General features: G+C 34.5%; 1 protein-coding gene across 3 annotated transcripts in view; it reads left to right on the forward strand.

Moving 5' to 3' along the window:
• The first annotated feature begins 244 nt into the window (after window positions 1-244).
• Window positions 245-24,678, forward strand: part of Cdk12 (Cyclin-dependent kinase 12) — a 51,810-nt gene continuing 27,376 nt past the window's right edge. For 2 of the 3 annotated variants that reach the window (XM_089241359.1, XM_089241358.1), the window contains exons 1-7: window positions 247-1,623; window positions 11,865-13,061; window positions 14,056-14,115; window positions 14,630-14,766; window positions 16,610-16,780; window positions 18,051-18,240; window positions 22,165-22,326. In XM_089241359.1, coding sequence (XP_089097485.1) covers window positions 848-1,623; window positions 11,865-13,061; window positions 14,056-14,115; window positions 14,630-14,766; window positions 16,610-16,780; window positions 18,051-18,240; window positions 22,165-22,326 — 2,693 coding nt within the window. In that variant the 5' untranslated portion in view covers window positions 247-847. Of the gene's footprint in view, window positions 1,624-11,864; window positions 13,062-14,055; window positions 14,116-14,629; window positions 14,767-16,609; window positions 16,781-18,050; window positions 18,241-22,164; window positions 22,327-24,678 lie in introns of all 3 variants that reach the window. The other variant, XM_089241360.1, reaches the window with a different exon arrangement.

Consider the following 24,678-nt stretch of genomic DNA (forward strand, 5'->3'; position numbering starts at 1 on the left):
GATGGAGCTCGAATACCCAACTTTTGGTCTTTAGCTTTACTGAATTAGAAACGCAACATTTCGATTCATTAAAATTTCAAACGTTTAAGGAGAATGAAAACTAATCCTTGAGATATTAAATTTTCATAATGATTGAATTTTTCATAGAAAAATTACAATTTCGAAAATTTTTTTTTGTTTGGAAATAAAAAAAAAAAATGATTCAGAAAGAAAGTTTAGTTCCTAACAGTTGGCTGCGGCGTCAACAAACAAGGAAAAGTCGTCCTGGCAGAAAGTAGCGAATATTCTCTTGCGTCATTGCAATTCGAGAATCTTTAATCATCCTTTAAAAAGCTCCAGAATAAAATAAATTTCATTTAAATAAAGAATAAAAGATTTATAAAACAACCAAAACAATCAGTATTTTTTCGAAACTTTGAATAAAAGAGAGGCCTAAGTTAATAACACGCAGACAGTAATAATAATAATAATAATTTTTTTTTTATTCATTACGACGGCTCCGTCGCAAATAAACGAGGCGTTATTTCTCATTTGGGAAATTACTGGAGCTCGGAAATAGATAAACAAAGCCATGAAGAACGCATAACCATCGCAACCTCGATGAGAAAAATATCATAAATAACTCGCCGATATAACTCGGTAACAGTGAACGTCGTCGTCTACCCGCTAAGCCTACCCTGCTGATCTCAGCTGATGTTTTTCTACCAGAAAAGGAAGATGGCGGCCGTCCGGTGAGTGCAATCAAAACGTCTACTCTGTATCGCGCCGCGAAGTGTGACCGAAGCGTCGCAAAGTGTCATGTAGCTGCTGCTCGGAAGCGACGATTCTTTATTTTTGTGTTTGTAATATGCCTAGTTCTGATGAGCGTCGCTCTCGTACAAGACACGACAAATCATCTCCGACGAGCAGAGGGGGAGGCGGACATCCTCGCAGTAAACATGGTGCTTCCAGTGGATCGTCGCGTAAACACAAGAAGTCCGCACACAAGGCCCACAAGAAGAAGCATCCCAAAGAACTACCCGAGGAGGTAGCGGCGACGCTTCTCCCGGTGAAACCTCTGGTGGAATACGACGACGTCAGTTCGGATTCTTCTTTCTACGTGGAGGCCCGTGAGACTTCCCAGGACAAAACTCCCGATGCCCAGGAGATCAGCAGGGAAGACAGACGGAGAAGTGACAGGACCGACGTCGGTGGCAATTCCTCCTCGAGGAAACGTTTCGGTGGTTACAGTAGTAAGGACAGACCCACAGGTGAAGCCAAGGATCACAAGAACCGTGCCAGCGGCAAGAGTCGCAGGAAAAAACGCGATCATGGCAATAAGATGCTGTCGAACAGAGATCACATTGGCCATGCCAAGCGACCGGACTATGTGCTTGAAGCTGATAGGGTGCCCAGGGACCGCAGGCAGGAAAAGACTCAGAGGAGGATCACGCCAGAAACTCCCAGAGCCTACAGGACCAGTCCTTCGCCGCCCCACAATTTTCAGCAGTGGCCGAATAAACTCAGAGCACCCGATGGAAGGGACCGCGGTAAAACAAAGTATACTGCAGATACTCTTAGTCCGTACAAGAACTATAACCGATGGTCTTACAGCAAGAGCCGCAGTAAAAGTCCAGCGTTTCGGTGAGTTGCTTGAAAACATTTTGTAGTATATGATCTTTTAGCAGTTCGAAATGCTACTCATTTATGGTCCTCCAAGCACGAGAGGAGACTTGACTATGCTATGTCAAACGATTCTATTATTTCCTAGAAGAAGTGAAATAGGAGAGCTCCGTCATTGACGCGCGATTCTCAATGTGCAATTGTTTCAGTTAAATGAAAAAGGATAGAATCGTCCAAGGTGACACGGCATGGTCCCATCTTGTGTTTGAAGGACTATATAAGGCGTTTGTCTTGTATATATATATATATATAATCCGCTAATCTGAAGTCTAACATCTTCTTCGTGAAGTGCACATTGCCCTCGCTTCCGACACTGGCCACTTCACGAAGGTGCTGGACGAACATGGACCATAACATATGCATTTGAGTTTCTTATAGAGGGTTTTGAAAAATCGCAATCTAATGTATAAATATGATTTTCAGTGGATTATTCAAAACATTGCATGAAATGCAGAAAGCTTATTAATGTAACTTATGCTCACCAACTTGAACTTACTGTGCACTCTAGCAATTTTTTTTATGCGCAACATCAGGGCCGTAACTAGGGTTTTTACCACCTGGGGCAAACATTATTTTGCTGCCCCCCACAACGTTAAAATTTGGTAATTTTATAACTTCTTTGTTCCCCCAAAATTGCCGCCCGGGACAGTTGCCCCCTCCCCCTCTAGTTACAGCCTTGTCCAACACACTCCATTATTAAACATAAGATGTTTAATGAAGTTACATAAATATAAAAAATTGTCCTTTGGTCCCGATGTGTCCTTTTCATAGTGCTAATATACTCCATCTATACAGGTAACACCTTTATAACATGTTTCTCCTGTCCCGGAGTGTTGTTATATATGCATTTCAGTGTCTATATATCAACTTCCATTTAACATCTGTATTTATTTTCAGTCGAACACCTCAAATATTACATTTAGCCAGGTTGTTATGGCAACTCAAAAATTGACATTGGCTTCTAATATTTTTAATGGCCTAATTAAAATCTTGGGACTGCATAGAATTATCAGAAATTATGTTAATAGTGTGTCTGCTGGCATGGAAATGGTCTCGGTCAAGTAAAAAAATACTTTATTTTATAAAATTTTGTTAGTAAAAGAATGTCTGGTGGCTATAAATTTTGCTGGCGCCTATAATTTTTTTTTGATTTGTCAAGCCCTGCATTTAGGATTGTTTTATTAAATGCATGTAAAAATTTACTAGAACACTCACAGTGGCATCACTTGTGCCAATGAACATTTATAATAGCAGAGATTTAGCTATCTATACAGGGCTGTACTCGGGGTCATCTTAAGAGCATCATGGCCCACCAGACCAAGTGATTTTTCTGAGGCCCTACCTGGCAAATTCTAAAAAAAATTCAATTCCTTCTTATTTTCCTGAGGCTTCTGGGCCATGCCGGGTGAGCCCATGCATTAAGATTGCATCGGCTGTATTGATAAAAAATTTACACTATCACTGGGCATGAGAACCTTGGAGCATAGATCACTCGAGCCTCCTTAGATAATTCATTGATACACATTCCACTGCACATCCGACCTTGTGTACATCCTTGATTACCATTCACACGCAGGGCCTTAAGTGAACACAGGCTCTTCAAAGTGTTGGGCATTACCGAACACAGAAGTGGATTTAAATGCGGGCATGCCCAGGGCCATCAAAACAGTTACACTTTTTTTCTAATTTAAAGAAATTTCTTCTGTGCTCAGGGTCTCAACCAGCCTTAATCTATCTCTGAGCGAATGTGTGTGTGTAGTGGGGGGGAGGGGGGGGGTATTGCCTACCTGCACCCTCTTGCCTATATCAATAATACAATTTTTTAATAAATGGGTGAAAGATTGCCTTTTCTATACCTGCCTATGCACAAGTTATTCCCTCAAAGCAGAATAAGCCAAAATCTGTGACGTGCGTTGCAGAACAATCAGCGTTACTGCAGATCAATCTGAAAGAATTTTGAGAAAAGTGTAGAGAACACTGTTATGGCAATTTTTACTGTAGAACATTTCTAGTCAGTAGAGCTCATTGCAGAACACTGAAAAACATTCGGATTGGAAATTATTTTAAGTCCCCCACTGTTTTCTTGCTATCTGTGACTGTCTGTGAAGCAAATGTATCTATGGCCAAGATTACAATACAAGAGATCTTCTAAAAACTCTAAAAAAACCCAATAAGCCTATTGGTTACATTTTCTGGAATGTAACTGATACACTTATTGGTAGTATTTTTCAAGTTTTATATGAAAAAACTTTTCTAAAAACTTTTTATAATGTAATCCGGCCCTAAGACACATTCTTTACTGGCGCATAACCATCTTTGTTCCTTTCTTTTACTACAAGCAATGCAGCCTGCAAACCCCAGAACAATTACCGCTACTGCAGAAAAAGTTGGAAGAATTTTAAGAAAAAGGGCAAAAACATTATATGTATGGGGATTTTTATCGCAGAACATTTTCAGTCAGCCGAGGGTTCGTCGCAGAACAGTGTTAAACATTCTGCTTTGGGACCTGCAACTTTATATGGATTAGTTAAAAATCTAAATTCCAGGGTTTTTTTTTACCTTAGAATAGTACCTATACGTCTTAAGAGTCAGTTTTGTATAGGTATCACGAGCATAGATTTTTTTAGGTACCATTCTATGGTTAACTAATCAGCATCAAGTTGCATGCTGCATTGCTTGCAGTGTCTGCCCTGTCTAAGAACTTCAGGATTTCATGATATAGAATAGATTTTGTTGAAATAGTAGTTTACTACAGGTGCCTTCAACTATTCACACAGTGCTGGTCACTAAATCAATAGCTAGATAAATCCTACATCCAAAGAGCCGTTACCAAAGAGCTGGGCTTGTGGCTTGTTGGCCATGCGTTAAAGACCATTTTACTTACTGTAAAAAACTGAAACATTGAAATTCTCATTGGGTGATATACCAGGGTTGTAATTCTCATTGGGTGATATACCAGGGTTGTAATTCTCATTGGGTGATATACCAGGGTTGTAATTCTCATTGGGTGATATACCAGGGTTGTAATTCTCATTGGGTGATATACCAGGGTTGTAATTAGTATTATTTTTTGCCTTTAATCCTCAGCAGCGTGCAGTCTCCATGTGTGAATTTTTCACTACGGTGGGAAAAATCATACTGCACTCCAAGGGCATGACAAACCAGAAAACAATAATTTAGCTGCTGCCCAAAATTTCTTAGAAGCAAGATTGCATGATTTCTTCTAAAAAAAATATATGTAAATGTTTTTTGTTCAACTTTTATAGGACTTCATGTGTTGGAAAACACACTTTTGTGAAAATAAAATTTTTTCTTTTGTCCTTCGACTTTATATCAGAAATCACATTTATAGAAAATTTTAGGTGCTCATGTCGATTTTCTAGTTGCCATGGCCGGAGTTATTAGGATTTTTGCGAAGGAGGAAAGCAAACCTGATTTACCACTTCAGGGTAAAATTTGATAGTCTTATGACAGTGTTTTTTGTTTCTCTGCAAAATTTGCAGCCCTAAAGTTTGCTGTCCAGAGCATGTTGTTCCCCCACTTCCATTGCTCAGGCCCTACTATTTATGCAAATTTCTAGTAATGGTACTGTTCCATTATAACCATCCACCTAGTGCATTTTTTGCCTTAGCGACCACTTTTTGGACAAACTTGTGTTTTTTTTTGCTGTGGCAAATTTTCACCTCCAGTTTGGCTCAGCCTTTTTCCCATCAAGTTTTCTCGGAGTCAGTTTAGCTCTCTCGCGCCACTTCATTTTGGTTACTCTTCAGTTGAAACCATACAGTTTTTTCCCTCTAACACCCACCTTAACTTATCTCTGTTGCGACATTGAAGAAGGTGTTTGAGATTCACTGAAACTCTATTATTGACGTGGAGATGAAGTGTCAGCCAAAAATGTAGTGTCTTTAATACATCTATAATTTCAGCAATACTGGTTTACATTCCGAGGTATTCCAATAAATTGTGTTGAATATTTTTATATTATAATAATGTTCTTGTTAAATATCATGCCAACGAAGCTGGTATCATGCCAAATGTGTGCGGAAAGAAGGAAACCAAAATGCTTCAATTTGGTGTCAAAAATGTGTGGATAGCTATAACAGAAAAGTACCCTGGTAGTTATCTCCATAAAATTCATCAGCTGAGATAAGTGTACAGGTCATTCTCTCCACAATAATAGTGGGATTGACTGATCTCGATATAATTGTATCAGCATCATCATCAAGGGCGTAGCGAGGGGGGGGACTTGGGGGTCTGGTCTCCCCTCCGAAATGCGAGAAAATGACCGAAAAAAGGGAAAAAGATGGCCAAATCCATTGTTCTGTCACTTTGGTCCCCCTCCAAAATGAAAGTGGTCCCCCCCCCCCCCGAAAGAAATTTCTGGCTACGCCCCTGATCATCATTGTGCCCTTTCCAGCTTTTCAAGCCTATCTTTGCTTCTGACAAAATCTTCAGTTAAAAAAGGGAAAAAAAGTAGTTGTGCTTAAAGCATAAACATGAATAGGAACATTAGGCTGCAAAAGAAAGTGATCTGAATTACTCCAATTTCAAAAACAAAAAAACAAACAACTTTGAAATTTCACTTCACAAGAGCATATTTGGGTTTATACTCGATTTGTGTGTGTGTGTGTGTGTGTGTGTGTGTATATATATATATCAACAAAATACTGATATTCCTGAGGGGAGAAAATATATATATATCAAAGCATTTCATTTTAAAAGATAGAGAAAAAAAAGAATTACAACTGACTGCCTTCAAATTATACATTACCTGGAATGTCGGGGGGAAAATGTGAAATATTTGTTAAAAGCTATATATATATATATAAGGAAACATGAATTTAAAATATATCAATTATTTGATAAAAGTCAGGGGAGAAATTCTTTCAAAGGGATAAAAAACCAGAAACACTGTCAACAAAAATTTGACATCTGGAAGTTGAATATTTCTTTCATTGGCATATTTCTTTCTCTTGGAGTTTGGGTTGCAAATTCTGGAGTTTTGGTTAGGGAAATCATCAAGCAGATTATGATGCTAGGAACCCTGAAATTTCACATTATACGCATTATAAATGACAGTAGAAATCCCTATGTAAAAAAGTATTTCAGAAATGCAAAACATCATCTTTTTAGGCAAGATATCTCCTGAATGCCAGAGAGATGGTTAAAATAACCTCAATAAATGAAAACACTCCATTCCAGATGCTCATTTATTTTTCTGTTATTTAATGACTTATTTGTGATGATTTGCATAACAGTTTCAGCTAACAATGAAAATTGTGTTTAATTTGATGGGCTCTTGAGTTTCTGTTTGTACTTTGACAGAAATCTCAAATATCTCGTCGCAGGAACGTTTTATTTTTTAGAATTCATGCTGATATTGCATACCTGCCAACTGCTATGATTTTATCATATTCAGTAAGATTTTAGCAAGTTAATACGATTATACGCTTTTGTTTCTAAAAATATGATTTAATCCCGAATTGTTAATATTGATGTTATTCTGCTTATGTTGCGAACTGATTGGTTAGAAATCATCGATGGTACATTGGTTGGCATCACTCTGCGGAACCTAGCCGAAAACTCCCACTGTGAGAAAGAGCGGAATACCTGTTTTTGTGGCAGTTTTACAGGTGTGGATTATGCACCGAAACGATATCTCAAGCCACCTTTGTATTAGACAGTACACTGAGTGATGTCCCAATCCTTTAGCATTCATTTGATTTATCAATATTTTTCTAAAATTTTCCTGCCATCCTAGCCATTTATGGTTTCGTCAATTATGTGTAGTGTTTTATTTTTAAAATTCAGGTCAAATTTTCTAAATGAACTTGTGCCAAAAATTGAGTTCATAATTCTAGTATTTTTGATGGATAACATTTACAATAATATACCATTATTTTCTCGATATTTGAGCATCTTCAAAATTTTACCATGTCTGAAATATAAAATTATTTTTTATTGTTGAGCTAATCAAGGTTGGGAGTTTTCAGGTTTTTTGAAAATTTTTGACAAAAAAATAATGCATTTGGATCCAGTGAGATATAATTTTATTATATGAAGTTCTATTGATATTAATCATTCAGGTGACTGGAATGTTAAATTTTGAGTTATGAATATCGGATGATTTTCAACACTAGCACACATGTAGTGAGTTATTTTTTTTTCATGTTTTCACATGATCAGGGGACTGTCCGAGGGAGGGAAATCACGTTTCATTTTGGACAAAACAGTCACATAAAAATGTCGAAAGATAGACACAAACAAACAATTTTTTTACTGATCTGTTGTTTTCCTGAGAATGTTTTTTTAAGTAAACCATATCATCTTTTCTCATGCAGCAATTACTTTTTTCTGATTATAATTATATAACTTCCTAATCAGTTTTTAATATTGGGTATCCTCCCCTTATAAATTGGAAAATCTGCTGCGTTACGTTTTTTATGGATAGAGAAGGATTTTTTCCTTCTGAGGTTGGCAAGTATGATACTTAGGGATACGTAAATTTTGTATTTACGAAATAACTGCGATAAATGCAAAATTTGTCAATTTTGACGAATAAATGTAAAAATTTTCCAATTTTGACGAACAAATACAAAAATGTGAATTTTTGCTACTTTTCTGCGAAATCTCGATAATTTAAATTTTATCGTTAATTCTTCCGTGTGTTTCCAAGCTATAATTGAAACTAAATACAAAAATAAAGGATCTAGTATCTGACTGCTCGTTTTTGTCAATTTAAAAAATTGACAAATGAGTGCAGTAGTCTTGCTTATCCGACATAAACGGGCTGGCAGAACGTCAGACAATATGGAGGTGTTAAGGAAAAGCCTATTAAACGTCAAACTATGTTATAATTTTTCACATTACGAACCTAATAATCATGTTTACAGCAAAACAATAAAAAATTAAGTGAGAAAATGAATTTACAGTTACAGAATATTTTGAAGTTAGATACTGTACTTGAAAAAGTTCAGTCCTGTGATTTAAAAAAAAAATTTGATCATAGTCTGCTTTCCTGATGAGTGTTGTTTCTTTACTGCCAAATCTCGCCATCTTTTCAGCATCATTATGTCTTCCTGTAGCTTCTTGTTCAATGCATTTAATTGCAGTTTCTAAAGCCTCAACTCCATCGTTATGTGAAATTCTGAAATTTTAAGAGTTGGCGCTTGATAAATTTTTTTTGTCTGATTATACAGAATTTCAGATAAACGAGACTACTGTATGTTGGAATTGATGAACAACATAGTATTCTGCTGAAGACACAGCAGCAGAAAAAAAAGTTAAAATTAATTGACTTTACTCATGGCATCCAACCAGTGTCGCCTTAATACATGGGTCCCACCGAGCCGCATGAAAATGAGATCTGGTTCAAATTATCGAGAGAAGGCATTTCTAGCAAGATGGGGGGGGGGGGAGGGCCCTCAGAAAAATCATTTTAGCAGAGGACCTATGATATGTTATTTTTTTTAAATTTATATTTTTTTACTTTTTTTTTATTTTTATTTTTTAAATTTTTTTTAAAAATTTTTTTTGCAAATAAATACGAAATTTATGGTTTTTAAAATTTTTTTTTTTGTCAAATTTTGGATTTTTTTGCTAAATTTACGTATTCCTAATGATACTGCATCTGTGTGAAAAATTGCATGTACCTAAATATTTGTGGGAAGGTGTTCTAATCACTTTGATCTCTCCAAGTTATAGACAAAGAAGAAACAAATCAGTATATGTGTGCAACTATTTGGTAATTTACACTGGAATTGATATTTTAATTTGAATGTGACATAATTGAAATAAAAAACATGCATCAACATATACATGTATATATAGCTTAGGCCTATACATTTTCACACAGTCATAATTTAAAATATAAGAAATGGGATATGTATACATATAGTAAAAGGATACACATGGAGGATATGCGTAATAAATGGGTACTAGGGTTTCTAAGTGAGTATCAATGTGTCTTCTATCCTTGTTTCCCAACATTTTTTTTTCCTTTTTTTAGAGGCATTTATTCCCTTTCAAACAGCATCAGTTTCTTTTCTTGTCCATGTTCAGTGAGGTTTGTTGTCTATGTATTTTGAGCAATGAAAAACCAGTTACTATTATTTTATTATTTTAATTTCTGGTTTAATAAATCAATATTTTGTTGACATTGTGTTTAGCTTTTAAAATTTCCAAGTTCGTGGTATAATTTTTGAATTTATTTCATTAGATTTAGATTTTATTCAAATGAAATGATAGCTTTTTGATTAATTTAAGCTGTGCCTGTTTGAATAACTGTTGATATTTTGAAATATTTTCTATGACTAACATATTTTTTGTTTGTTTGATGAGCAATTGTTTCTTCCTAATGTTTATTTTAGAAAACTTTACAGATTTTTTTCCATAATTTTTTTTTTTGTATGATATGTGTGAGAAACAAATTGTGAAAATGGATTTAGTGTGAAATTGTTTGATTACCAAAAAGGAAACAATCATGGAAATTTTGGCATCAACAGTAAGGTTCAAAAATTTAAACATTGTTTGATGAAAATAGCTGAGGCACAATGTACAGTAGAACCCATCTTTTGCAGACACCAGCAGGACAAAAAAAATTTGGCGAAGGAAGTAAAACTTTCGGTAGGAGAGGGGTGACCGTTAATCATAGGAGTTTGAAACACATACTTTTATTATACAAAAGGAAATTATTATTTGGCCTTGAAGGAACGATGACTGCATCTGAGTGGTATTCGTTAAGAGGGGGTTTACTGCATATAAATATACCAGGGCTTGGCAAACCTCAAAATTATTTAGGTACCAGACAAATTTCTTAGGAGCTAAGCATGGTTATTACAGAAAAAGTCCTAGATTAGTAACTATACCCTAGTTTTTCTATTCTTCCGGGACTTTATAACTCCTTCCCATGTTGAAAGATGTACTACTTTTGCCTCTCCTTACATTGATCCCCCCAACGCTCCATTGAAAACAGACTATATCGGGTGGCCATTACATTGAAAAGAAGACATATAGGCAGAACCTAACAAATCAAAAATACTTAGGTGCCAGCCCAATTTCTTGGGAGCTGAGTATGGTAGTTTGCTTAAGGAAAACTCCTAAATAATGCTTTCTTTTACTTTTCCCATGTCAAAAGATGTATAATTAAATCATAAAATCTTGTGTTGCCATTAGACTTGCCATTAGATTTTGAAATGTACTCTAATTTAGCAGCCACATTTAGAAAATGTTAGTGCCAATATTGATTTTCTAGTCGCCATGGCAACCCAGCACTTGTCCAGCTGTGCACTATTCAATATGCATGGTCGTTATAGCAAGCATTGACTGTATAATGAAATCAGACAATTTCGTTATCCTTATAGACTCCAATTCAACAATCACTTTTGGAAAGTTTTAGGGGCAGATATTTATTTCATAGTTGCCATGTGTGGTGACCTGGTGCCTGGGATTTGTCATGTCCTGAAATACACGAGTTGTGATTTTTCAAGGTACAATGTCTGTTACAAACAGTAGATCACTTTATTATCAATTTTGTATTAACCGTGGAGCATATGCGCTAGGATTCAGAATATTTTTTTCTTTTAATTCAACCTTCACCTACCTTAAGTTATCCAGAGTTTTCTGTGTTTCAAGTATTTTCTTCATCGAATATTTTTTTCTTTTAATTCAACATTCACCTACCTTAAGTTATCCAGAGTTTTCTGTTTCAAGTATTTTCTTCGCTCTGCTTTTACTCGGCAACCTTGTATGTCTGTGTATAGGTTGAGCGGATAGGTTCATTTTAATGGGCTTAGGGCATAGTTTCCCAAACTTTTTGTTCCATCGCCCCCCCCCCCAACTTAAGTGATCCCATAGGATTCTATATTATACTCGTAGCTTCAATTGTCCATTAGGGGGCGATATTGCACACACTTTGGGAAACACTGGATTAGGGTCTGTTGGATTGTGGGTGCAGGCTTTTGTGTCAAGATTACTGTTTATACCATATCGAATGCAAAAATGTCTCGCTGATGCTATCTAATAATTTTCTTTTGGTAAGTGTGTATGTATGTATGTATGTCTAAGCATTCTAGAAGTTTTATCGATTATCCCAATAATGGCATGAAAGTTTGCATCATGTGTGAAACCTTGATTATGGCGTTCATAATATTTTTTTAGCACTTTCTTGATCTTCCATTTATTTGTTTTTATTTCCATTTCAGGGGTCGTAGAAATAGGAAATCTCCTAGCAGAAGTCTAAGCAAAAGCCCCTCGCGAAAAAAAATAAAGATGCTATCAAGCTCGAGAACAAGTTCTAAATCGAGGTCTCGCTCAAGTACTCCTCATCGCAAGCATAAGCGAAGGAAGCATAGTCGCAGCCCCAGGCGTAGTCGCAGTCCTAGTATATCAAAGTTTGCTTCTAGTTTAGCATCAGAACTGATAAAAAATAGACGGGAGAAGAAACACCTGGGGATGTATGGAATGAATAGACGAGCCCTAGCTGTATCTCAAGAAAACGGTGCCGTTCCTTTGTCAACAACTACAATGATGTCAGTTGCCACTGCTTCTACAGCTAGTGTGGACTCCTCTGAAAATTCCAGATCTTCGTTAATCGGTTCTCTTAAAGAATCAGTGTCTGCAAAAGATATGGATTCTTCAGTAAGAAAACAAGTGTTTAGTAATGAAATATCAACCCCTACAGGAGTAAATGTGTCTGCCAAAGAACTTCAATTAAACTTGGAAGATGATGAAGCCACATCTGAAAGATTGGAACATGATTCATCTTTGCAAGACTTGGTTGTAGAGAGTAAATACAATGAAGAATTGTATGTCGATGCGCAAGAAAGCCTAATTACAAATCAGGAAGAAATGTTTTGTGATCAAAGAAACAAAACTTCTAGTGAATTAACTGCTGATTTTCCTGATGAAGATGATGCAGAATCTGTTGTTGCTAATTTCACAGAAAAGCTATCGGAAGTCGAAATTAAGCAAGGTGCAGAATATTCCGAAGAAGAAGAGGGAGAGGTATCCGATGACGATAGTCCAGCCGCGTTGTCACCGTTAGTCCCAAAACCTCCATTGCCGACCACACAGCCTGTACTACCTCCTCTTCCACTCCCTCCAGTTGGTCCAGAAGATGATACTTTGATTGGCGGGGAAATGGAATTTGAAGCTGAAGAAGACGATGAGGAGGAAATAGCAGATGAAGTAGATGATGACAATATGGTGATGGACTCTCCTGCACCTGAGATAAAGAGGGGGACTCCTCCAAAAAAGGGTATAAAAGATCTCCCATTGCCCCCTGGTATAAAAGAAGAGGACATGATGCTTACTATGTCTGATGGTGAACAAGATAGATCACCTAGAGATGATGAGCCTAGTGCCGAAAATTCAGAGTATCAGAGACTACCAAAGCAAGAGTAACTATTATTAACGTTTTGAATTTTATGATATATTTTCATCTTTTTACGCAGGGGTTCTCAACACCACCAACCTTTGTCAAGGGCGGCACAGAGTGGTGATTCTGACAGAAGTTCTTCCAAGCGATTCTGTGTTAGACTACTTTGGGGGAGACACGGATAAATGTTGATTAGTGAAAGGAGGGCTGCGGGCGAAATAAGATTGAGGACCCCTGTTTTAACACATTCACATTAGATTACGAGAATTCTTGTTTTGTAGATTCTGTGAGATACAGTCAAACAGAGGAGGCAGTTTCACAAATTATCACATTCTGAAAAACAATCTCGATTTTAATACACATATGTTGAGATATTTTAATATAAAATATCTAATATAAATTTTTTAATATAAAATATATATATAAAATATATAATAAAGTTTTGGCAAAAATCGCTCAATGCGATTACGTCAAGATGCGAAAAGTTTAAAATTTTCAAACTCAATTTTTTGAGCTTGTGATTTTGCTTGAAAAGGGGAAGTGCATAATTGAAACTAAACATTTGCTCTCATATCCTACCTTTTCTTTCCTATTGTATGAATTTCGTGCTTTAATTCGTCCATAGGAAACTGGTCAAATTCTAATTCTCTAATAAAAAACTGCAAAACACTGAATTTCTGCAGTGTACTCCACATTTTGCTATTTCAACTTGACTATAGCTTGTTTTTTCAAGCAATGCATTCAGTTTTGCACTTAGCAATTTTGGTGAACACTTATTTGAGAAGCATATTGTGCATTACACTTCTTGCTTTGAACCCTTTTCTAAACAGAATGATTTCATCTCACTTTCTCTATCTGGCAATATGTGTCTAGTTTCACGAGTCCTGAAGAAAAGTGAAATTTTGCAAATTTAGTTTGTACATAGTTTTTTTTTAATGTTAATGAATACAGCTATTGTATGCTAAAATAGGTTTCTAAATTAAAATATCAATTAATCTAATTAATATTCATTTCAGATTACTTGAAGAAGTGGTTGAGAGGCAAGTAATTATTCCAAGACATAAAAGAAGACTGAGGTGAGTGGCTCTTCCCGAAAAAAAAGAAATTGCATGAAAAGTATCTTCTTATTGGTGGTACTTTGAAAAAAAATCCTGTGACCCCCGCCCTCTCCCAGGTGATCAAGAACTTGAAAATATTAAAAAAAAATTGAAATGCTCAAAGAAAACATCTCTTTAAGGAGTTTTAATGAATTTCTTCCAGTTTAAAATGCTAATTTTTCAAGGTTAGTATAGCATAGAATTTCTCTGGAAAAGATTTCTTCCATCCCTCTATTTGAACTGAAAGTATGCCCTCCCCACCCTTGAGAGAAGGCGTGCATATGCCCTTGCCTGCACAGAAAAATATCTCTTTGAAATCATACGTTCATTGTTCAATCAAAGTCGTGAAGTAGCTTTTGACTTCGTTACTTTTTACAGATTACTGCAATTATTTTATTAATATTGTTATTATAATCATCAAGAGAAGTAAAAGTATTGTGGAAATGCCTTGAAAGCATTTCATCTAAGGACAACTTTTTTTTCTTGTTTCAAGAATACTTCATAAAGATAATTCCGATGAAGTTAGATCAGCAAGTTGGGGAGAACGGTGCGTTGATGTTTTTGATATAATCTGTCAAATAGGAGAAGGTACATATGGACAGGTCTATAAGGCCAAAGATTGTCATACAGGTACAGAGATTTCAAATACTGAGTATACATATTCACTGCATGGTTTATGTATGTAACAAATTTCGCATATATGTTTAAAACAATTTTGCGAACATTAATTTTGCAAAAAATTAATTGCAATAAAATTAAATGTGTATACAGTGATACCTTGGCTAAGAAACATCTTAGCTTTGGAATTTTTTCGCTAACAATTTTTTCAGGATTTTTCTGCCTCAGTTAACGAATACAGATTTGGCTGATAGACATTTCAGTTGATATAGATGGATATGCTCAAATAACACAGCCATGTTGTGAGCTAAATTTTCTCACCAATCATCAGAATTAATATAACTCAAACCAGATTAATTCATGTCCATCTCTTAATCTTTTTCCAGATGTACCTCTACTTTTTCTGAAAGTTTTTAAATCATTTCATATATAAAATGATGCATAAAAAATGCATTAAAAAAGGGAGGCTGTTTTCAGAGCATGTGTTCTTTCAGTGCCAGACTCTTAGCATCAAACTGAATAGTCTGGACATTCTAGGAGCTTATTTTTTCCATCTGCATGCATCAAATGCAGAAATGAGTTGACCAAATCACACAAATAGATAGGAACATCTACAAACTCGACTTTGTCAACAACTGGGTGTTGGCTATGTAAAATAGAAAGATCTTCAGTATCTCATCTTATAAACTCTCATATGTCCAATTTTGAAATTGTTCATTTTAGCCTTTGGTCAGTTTGTCTTTTTTTTTTTTTTTTTTTTTGGTCTTTGGTGTTTTAAAAAACGTATTCTTAAATTTTTTGCCATATCTGGAACAAATTAAATGATTTTCCATAGCAATGATATAGATGATGACATAGAAATTCCTTCTATAGGAAACCTTTGGAAAATCATGTTTTAGCTAACAATCATGATTCTGGAAAGAATTACGTTATTCACGGTATCAATGTATAGTTGAAAAGCTGACACACATCTAATACATGGTTTGCTAAGTTAACGAGTCATCTGGCCAATTAAGTTATCTTTTCTCCCTTTTTTGGAAAATTGAAGCTAATAAAATGTATTTCTTAAATGAATACATTGAAACTGAGTTTACACACATGTTCTTTGCTGTTTATCAAAATGATAAATTTGATTATTGAAGTAATTAATAATTAGTTTTCTAATTTATGCTGAAAACTGGTATGGAGTACTATTTTGTCACAGCCATATGATTGGTTAATGAATTATCAGCCAAATCTGAGGTTGTCTGATAAAATCTTTAAAAAAATAAAAAATTTTTCCCCTTCAAAGAACAATATACGATCATAGTAGACATCAGACCAGGTTGTGCTGAATTACTGGAAGTTAATAGTTGATGTGCTTATTTGTTTCTGAAATGAAAAAGGCTATATGAGCAAATTTGAAATTATTTATTTGAAAGTTATTAATTTTTTTAAGTACCGTTACTCAAAAAGTTTATCACAAAACATTCATATACAGTAATAAAAAAATTGAGAATGAGAAAATAGAAAATGAGAATATAGTGAAGTTTATAAGTACCCCCAACCTTATGCAACAATACCCTTTATTAAGATAATCGTCTATATAAGCATTTTAATTTTACTTCCCGGTCCTGATACACTTCCCATAGTGTTAATATATTCCACCTATAACAATGAATTCTGTATGGTGTTACTTTTACCTGGCCTCTTGAGCATCGTTATGTAAGAGTTTAACTGCATTTTATTCTTGATTTTATGATCAGTGAACATTGAATATTATAAAAAATATATTCTTTTATATTTAAGTCTGCATGTTGTATTTGTGAGTGTTAGAATCACTTTTTTGTGTTCAATTTTTACATTTGCTATGTAGAAGCTTTAGTTGCTTTGAAGAAGGTTCGCCTGGAAAAAGAAAAAGAAGGATTCCCCATTACAGCAGTGAGAGAAATAAAAATTTTGAGACAACTGAAGCATAGAAACATTGTTAATCTTATGGAAATTGTCACTGACAAGCAAGATGCGTTAGATTTCTGCAAAGATAAAGGTGATTTAAAGCAGATTGTAGTTTACGTGCTTGACTGTATGTTACAAGTTTGACATTATTTTTATTTGTTTTGAATATTGATAGTATTATACATGTGTACCGTTAATAAGAACTAAACCTTTTCAAAATATCAAAATTGTACTTATTTAAAAAAAGATTACTTTGTAGAATTTTTTTGTTTTTTTTTGTTTGTGGCTATGTTTTTCAATATTCTTGTTCACATCACTTAAAACTAGCAATTATAACAGTTCATGAAAAGATAAGTTCTTTCAAGTACTAAATCATCTAAATATCTCAAATTGATTACAATCTGTGGTGTGTCTGATTTGATTATCATTTGATTAAAAAATCAATTGATTTTGTCAACTAGCAAACAAAAATGATATCAGATTTAATTTATTTTTCTATTTGAGCCTAGATGATTATTCTTCATTCTAATGAAATTATTTCATAACGTTTCTAAATCAAGTTATTTTTTTGTTGTCTTTAAATACAAGTACAGTAAAACCCTGATTTTGTGAAATCAGGTGAAATAGTCACTTATTTATTAAATTTGTGTCAAGATGATGAATTATATATACATGGAAAAATGTTATCATAAATTGATTGCGAAGCATGGGAAATTTTTTGTTGTGAATATTCATTTCTAACTTCAATTATAATATGATTATTTACAAAATAAAGGCATATACATAAAGCAAAATATGAACATGATCATTTTGGTCGCACCACGGTCTATTTTTTGCACACAAGGGCTAATTAGATCAGGATCTAAATGGCAGCCTTTTTTATACTCACTGAAAAGTTTGTACGCGAACCCCCCTTAGCATGGGACTCACCTGCTGTAGCAATCTTTTTCTGTGGTCACATCGCTGTTTCTGTTGTACCCCTGTGTCAGGAAAGTTTCTGACAGACGAACTGGGTATTGAACTTTCAACACCTCTAAACATCCATTGGCACTTTAGGGGAGTATCTTATCGACCTGGGCTACAGCGCCTAATAGACAACATATTTTTTGCACACATACATACATGCATTCATACATAATTTTTTTTGTATGTAAATCATTTGATCATTCTTTTTGATTGTTTTATCAAGGAAGCTGTCTTACTTTATTTTTTTATGTTTCATATATTCAAAAGAAAGTTTCTATTTTTTATCAATTATGTTCACTATATGCTGATGTTTGTTTTTTGTTATAAATAGTTAGCCAGTGAAATTGTGTGTCATTCCTCAGTTGCATAAAAAAAATCCTGTTTTTTTTTTGTAGGGGATTTCTATCTTGTTTTTGAATACATGGATCATGATCTTATGGGCCTCTTGGAATCAGGACTTGTTGACTTCACCGAAGTACATATAGCCTCATTCATGAAGCAGCTGCTAGATGGCCTGAGTTACTGTCATAGGAAGAATTTCCTCCACAGAGATATTAAATGCTCAAATATACTCATGAATAACAGGTAATTAGTCTCATTATAATCAAAATGATTTTCTTCAACATAGTTGGCTACTGTAATTAGTAGAAATGAATTACCTTTTGGGTTTGGTAATACAATTGAATAATCGACGTTTAATATACCCGAAATTTCAAAACGAACACGGCTATACATGTTTCAGAACTGTGACAGAAAAATAAGAATTTTCAATTCTTGCATTTCGTTTATTTACATCAGTGCTGATGCACATGCTTTACTTTGTGCTCGTTCTTTCTCGTACACAGTGTTATTTTTTGTATTTTTTTCATGGTTATTACTTTCGTTATTTATATATAATTTGTGATATAAATAAATATAAAGTTGTGTGTCAAGCTAATTTTAAGCACTGGAATTGTCTATAAAACATTAATAGTGCTTCCCAAATTGCTTCAAATTATTTTACATGAACGAACGGCATTTCATTGATGTGTTTTTAAAACATGAACAATTTTGTGTACTTGCTCATCATAAGCATCAGGAAATTACAGTGCAGTAGTAGATATTATGCCACTGTTTTCATGACAGAAAAATAAGAATTTGAAGATTATGAAAGCAAAGAAATTCATCAAGGCTTTGGTATGTTTTGTGGTCTTGGGTTATTTTATGAAACTCAGTATACATATGTGATTATTTTAAGCCATGATTCAAATAAGAATTCAAGATGGGGGAGGGACTATTAATCCCATGAATATAAACATTGCATATAACAACAGTTTCAATTTGTTATGCATAATTTTCTTGTGCCAAGTGATGTGTCCATACAGCAAAGTGTTTTTTTTCTGAGGACTTCCTCGTCTGAACAGGCCAATTATTACTTTCAGATATGTTTGAGTACCAAAATGAGAAAATGAGTGAGTCTCAGGGTCTCATCATGTATAATGTTCACAAATTTGTAATTATTTTCCTGTTGACATGCCATATCACTTTGTATAATACTTACATAACAAATTGAATGTATAAATCACAACATGAAAAAGCTTCAAATGTATAAATCACAACATCAGGGGTGCAAGAGCTGCGCCAATTGCGCCAAACTGCACCGAAACGGTTCTCTTGCTACATGGTGCGCCAAGGCGCCGAATCCCTGCGCATTTGCGCCAATTCTTGTTTCTGGTTCGTGGAGGTACCGCTAATGCACTGTAGTGCGTCAAATACCGGGAATTTAGGAAAAAGAAGAATGAAAATTTTGTACACGGGACGCGTTCTTTCCGAGACACGGAAAAAAATACGGAGAGAGAGACTTTAATTTTTTTTCCACTTCCCACCATCTACCACAATCGTGTTATATCGTGACCTTGGAAAGTAGTTCTACTACCTTGAAGTATAAAGTGCTATACTGTTATTGGTTAACCGCCGGACTATCAAAGTCCCTGAATGAATATGCCGAATTTTCCGATTTCGGAGACCGTTTTTTCTTCTGCGGGTTATATACTGAAAATTACGGTAATTTCGCGGCTGCCAACCTGCGTTCAAAGACCACATACATCGAAATGAGGATTGGTTTACTCGTTTAAATTACCGACATTTTTCGAAGATCATTGGAAAAAAATGGGATCTGTTAAAACTCCAGCTAAAATATTCATAGTTTTGTCATCTAGTCACTATGCGGTCGTGTGATTATCGTCGGCAGTTGCCGATCGTGGCAATTTCATATTGCGAAAATCCGGATTTGGTGAACACAGGGGAGGCTCGAGGAAAACAATTTCTACCCATGCGGAATCTGTTTTTGGCGCTACTGACGGCGTTGTTTTTTTTTTTTTTTTTTTTTTGTAAACAAAGCTTTTTTCACCCTTTCCATTCCATTTGGCACCCCTCCTAGGGCGGCGCCCAATATGGCGGCACGGTCCGCCACTGCATTGGTGGGAGAGGGGCATGCTTTTAACAATAGTCAAAGGAAGGAGTTTGTACTAGGAGCATGTGCTCATTTTACATAACTTCTGTGAGATACCTTTTTTTTATATTAATGTCCTACCTTCGCAAAACATGTTGGAGAGAATGAAACGTTTGCACTTCCCCTCACGTATTGCTGGGATGTTGTTTAACATTGTATCACCAACAAAACTATTAATTATGTTTGATGAATGGGTTGCACTACAATGCAAATAATTACAAGAAGTGAAATCAGTTCAGAGAATAGATAGATGTTGGACAGACATATTCAAACTTTATAACCTTGAAAGCAGCCCAAACTTCAAAATTTTGCCAGTTTTGGTGAAGGCTTTTTTATCTTTAGCACATGGTAACACAGACAGTGAAAGAGAGTTCATTGTTAACAAATAAATAAAAGTCTGTTCGAACATTGAAAAATATGTCCATCCAATGCTTTAATGAAATAAGACATATAAAATCTTATGTTCAAAGGGCATGAAATATTTGAAAAAAATTGTCATTGAGATGCTGAACTTCTGAAAGCAACTCGTGATTCGTAATATATTAACATGCTATTAGGTTGAAAAATTGTTTAAGTAAATAAGGTATTTATATTTTTCTCGTTTTTTGCATTTTGCTTTTAAATTTAATAATTCCTTTAAATTTTGTGAGAAGCTAATTTTTTTTCACGGAAACCCTTATTATATTCTGCACACACTTTTTTTGCACACACTATTTTTATATATCAGGATGAATAAGATTTTGGTGTTCAAGCAGCAGAAATTTTTGTTGCCTAGGTTTTTAGTATGCATGTTGCTTAATTTGAAAAGAGTCTCATAATTTTTATTCGTCATTTCAGTAATGCATGTTTTAGTAGTGACAGACGATTAGTAGTGACAAAAATTTAAATAGATTTTAATTTGTGAAGGAAATTTATTTAGAATTATTTGTTTCAACCATTTTTGGCAAAACTTTTGGCATTTCACAGAAAAATTACTCCTAATATTGCAGATATAGTTCGTTTTTAGTTCTGCTCCATTTTCAAAATTTCTGCTCCAAAAATGAACTTTGCTGCTCCGAAATAGATGAGGGGCGCTTGCACCCCTGCAACATGAAAAAGCTTCAAATGTATCACTAACTAACTAAAAGCCCAACTAGTAGCTTTTTCCATCTCACTTTGTCTGAAGTACACGAAGCCGCAAACCTCAGACGCATTCAAAATGACAGGTGTGTAGAATGAATCTCAATGGTGTTGATATATTAAAGTTTGAAAATTTTATAAAATTTGAAAAAATTTATTTTTAAATTTTTTGAATTAAAAAAAATACTTTAATTTAACATTTTCAAATGACTGCTTCATTCTATTAAACAGTTAATTCTAATCACAAAACAAATTTTTTTTTTGCTAAAAATATACATAAATGAAGTTATCGTGCGCGCAGTGAGGGTGCGTGTTGAAAATTTTGACTATATTTTTCTAAAATTCAAAGCACATACACTAAAGAATAGAAACCCTTTAAAATATGTACAAAAATTTGAAGACAATAGTGCTATTTATGATTTTTAATGGAGTTTTGAACAAATGTTACTTTTTCCCAATTTTATTATGTTCAACAGTCTTGTGCCCCCTTAAATTGTTAAAGCAGGGGTGCATCTGGTCCATATGTGTTCATTTTGTAACAGCTCAATATTTGAAGTAAAAGTATAACCATCATTACATGTGATACATACATCAATGAATTAAATTGGAAATTTTTTCTCTCTCAAGCAATCCTTTTTCTATTGCAAATTTAAACTTTCATGTGACGAGTGTATTTTTCTAGGTTTACAACTAAAATTTACCAGCACTGATCAGAAACGGTGTTATCCAAGCAAATCATTTTACTAGTAATTTCACTTCTCTCCAAAATTTTAAGGGACAATTTTGAAAAAAGATTTTTTTATAGAAAACAGAAAAATAACTGTTGAAAAAGTTATTTCCTACTTTCAATACTACTTGAGTTATGTTCAGAAAAACTGATTGTTTGAAATTTTCATTAGGGGTCAGATAAAGTTAGCTGATTTCGGACTTGCACGGTTATATAGTGCTGAAGATAAACAAAGGCCTTACACAAACAAGGTCATCACACTTTGGTATCGTCCACCAGAACTTTTGCTTGGTGAAGAAAGATATGGCCCCCCAATAGATGTTTGGAGTTGTGGGTAAGTAAATAAATGTTATCATCTATCTTCAGTATTTATTATAGTCTTGTAATATCTAATTTCTGGGGAGGGGACTAAACAAAAACAATGTCCCCCACTTGAACTTTTATGCTATATACAAGGTGCTTAGCAAACATGGCGTATGACCTGTTACTGTCAAACCATTGATCCTAGAAGTACACTTCCAATTAGAAAATTTTTCGTAATAACGTGTGGTACTCAGTTATGTCATTTATGTTTCAATGGGTTGTGTATTGTTATTGAAATTTAAAAAAATGACTTTTTATACAGTCCTTGTGTGTCCCAAAACCCAATTAAAAAGTTGTTGCCACGTCTTTCCTGATGCCTACAAAAAAAATTCCATGTTTTCAAGTGTAGTATTCATTGAAATATTCAAATTTGAAAAATAGAGGAAATTGGGGAAAAAAACGACATTAAATGCGGAGTTATCTGTATTTATAGTTTTTTAAATTTGAATATCTCAGCGGATATCACTTAAAAACGGGAAATTTTTGGCACTGAGAGAGACGAAGAACCAACTTTCTAATTGCGTTCTGGGTCACGCAGAGGCTGTTTAAAAAGTTAATTTTTTTTTTGTTTCAGTGTGTAACTATACTACTCCTTGAGACATGCATGACATATCTAAGTACTACACATTACAGTGGAACTTCAGTTAACAAGCTTAATGCGTTCCGTCAATGTGCTCATAATTCAAATTGCTCATTATTTGAATCACATTTCCCAATGGAAATAATGGAAACACATAATTCGTTCCACAATTATTTATTCATATGAAAATGACTAATAAAAGCTGTATTCAATCTAATTAAATGCAGTAATAACATATAATACAATAAAATATACATAAATAATGCCAAACATACAATATGATAATGTATACAAACATTATTGACTATTAACTTACTCTAAATGACGAGAGAGGAGGACGATTATCATTTGGAATGATTTACAGACTAACTGTGTAGTTTTCAAATTTATGCTTTTTGTGTGACTTTGATAAAGAACCTTATCCAATGACATGCTCTTGCCTGTTTTTTAGGATTTCTGGGACATGGGAGATTATGGTGTTTGTTGGCAGATTCATTGCTCTTTCTACAGCTTTGTTTGGGTGGTTTTTTCTACAGTGTTTTGCATGGATTCCCACATTCCGCTCATCTATCTAATCTCATTTTATGGGAGGGACTTCTTACTTCTCTTCCTCAGATGAGATACGGTGTCAACTCCTAGACATTTTTTACCACTAGTTCTTGAATACCATCCTCATGCATCACCAGTCCATTGTCTTCTCCAATCACACAATCTCTTCGAAAAGTAGCAGCTCCTGCTCATAAACTAGCCCTTCAAAGTCACGTTCAATAATGCAAATCAGCCCACTATTTTCTCCAAGAAGAATGTGAAAAAACTTCAAGCGCACACACACATGCATGGCTACAATGCTACATTTAGTTTTGTATCGCATGTAAATATTCACACTTGCACATGTGTGGATTTTTCGCACGCTTACCGGAAACTTGAGGGGATGATATTGTCCACAAATCCCTAACACATGTGGGCAAAAGCAAAAACCATCAGCTAAGTTGTGATAACGTGAAAATAAATAAACGAAACGCAAACATTGAAATGAAACGCGAAATTTTGGCTTGTAATGCGAACCATCGCTCCTTAACTTTGTCAAAATTTGTTTGCAATTTTCGCTCTTTATTCCAATTGTTCGTTAATCAAACTTCCACTGCATTTGGAAACGTTTTAATTCAAAATATACCTCAAGGATCAACGGTTTGCCATTTAAATGACATACGCTCTGTTTGCTATGTACCCTGTGTACTGTCGTGGTAATCTACATGTTTGACATTCTTTTTTGTAAAGAATTTTTTGAAATTTAATGTAATAATATTTAAGGAGGAAAGTTTTTTTTTTTTTTGTGTTTTTTCCTGAGTTGATATAGCAATTTAATGTTGCTTTGTTAACTGATGCTTTGGTAATTTTTATAAATAAAGGCAAATACAGTAAAACTCTCTTAAAAGACACCTTTCAGATGCAAGATGCAGTCGCTCCTCTTTTAAGGACAATTTTTTTTTTGTCCCACCAATGTCCGCAAAAGAGATTTTACTGTATTAAAATTTTAAAAAAGTTGTGCTTTTTATTAGCAAGTGAACTAATGAAATATTTTTATTTACACTTCTTTTTTAAATTGATGAATTTGTGTAGAGAGCATTGTTATTATTTTTGCTCCTTAGATCATAATTTTTTTTTCATTAGTTAACAGTATAAACAGTTAACTGCTTGAATGACTGTGACTGCGAAGTTCTATCACTAATTGTATCAATTGGG

The sequence above is a fragment of the Pholcus phalangioides genome, unplaced genomic scaffold (genome assembly GCF_987345545.1).
Source record: "Pholcus phalangioides strain wild (caught in Gottingen) unplaced genomic scaffold, Ppha-v1.0 ptg000013l_1, whole genome shotgun sequence".
NCBI lineage: Eukaryota > Metazoa > Arthropoda > Arachnida > Araneae > Pholcidae > Pholcus > Pholcus phalangioides.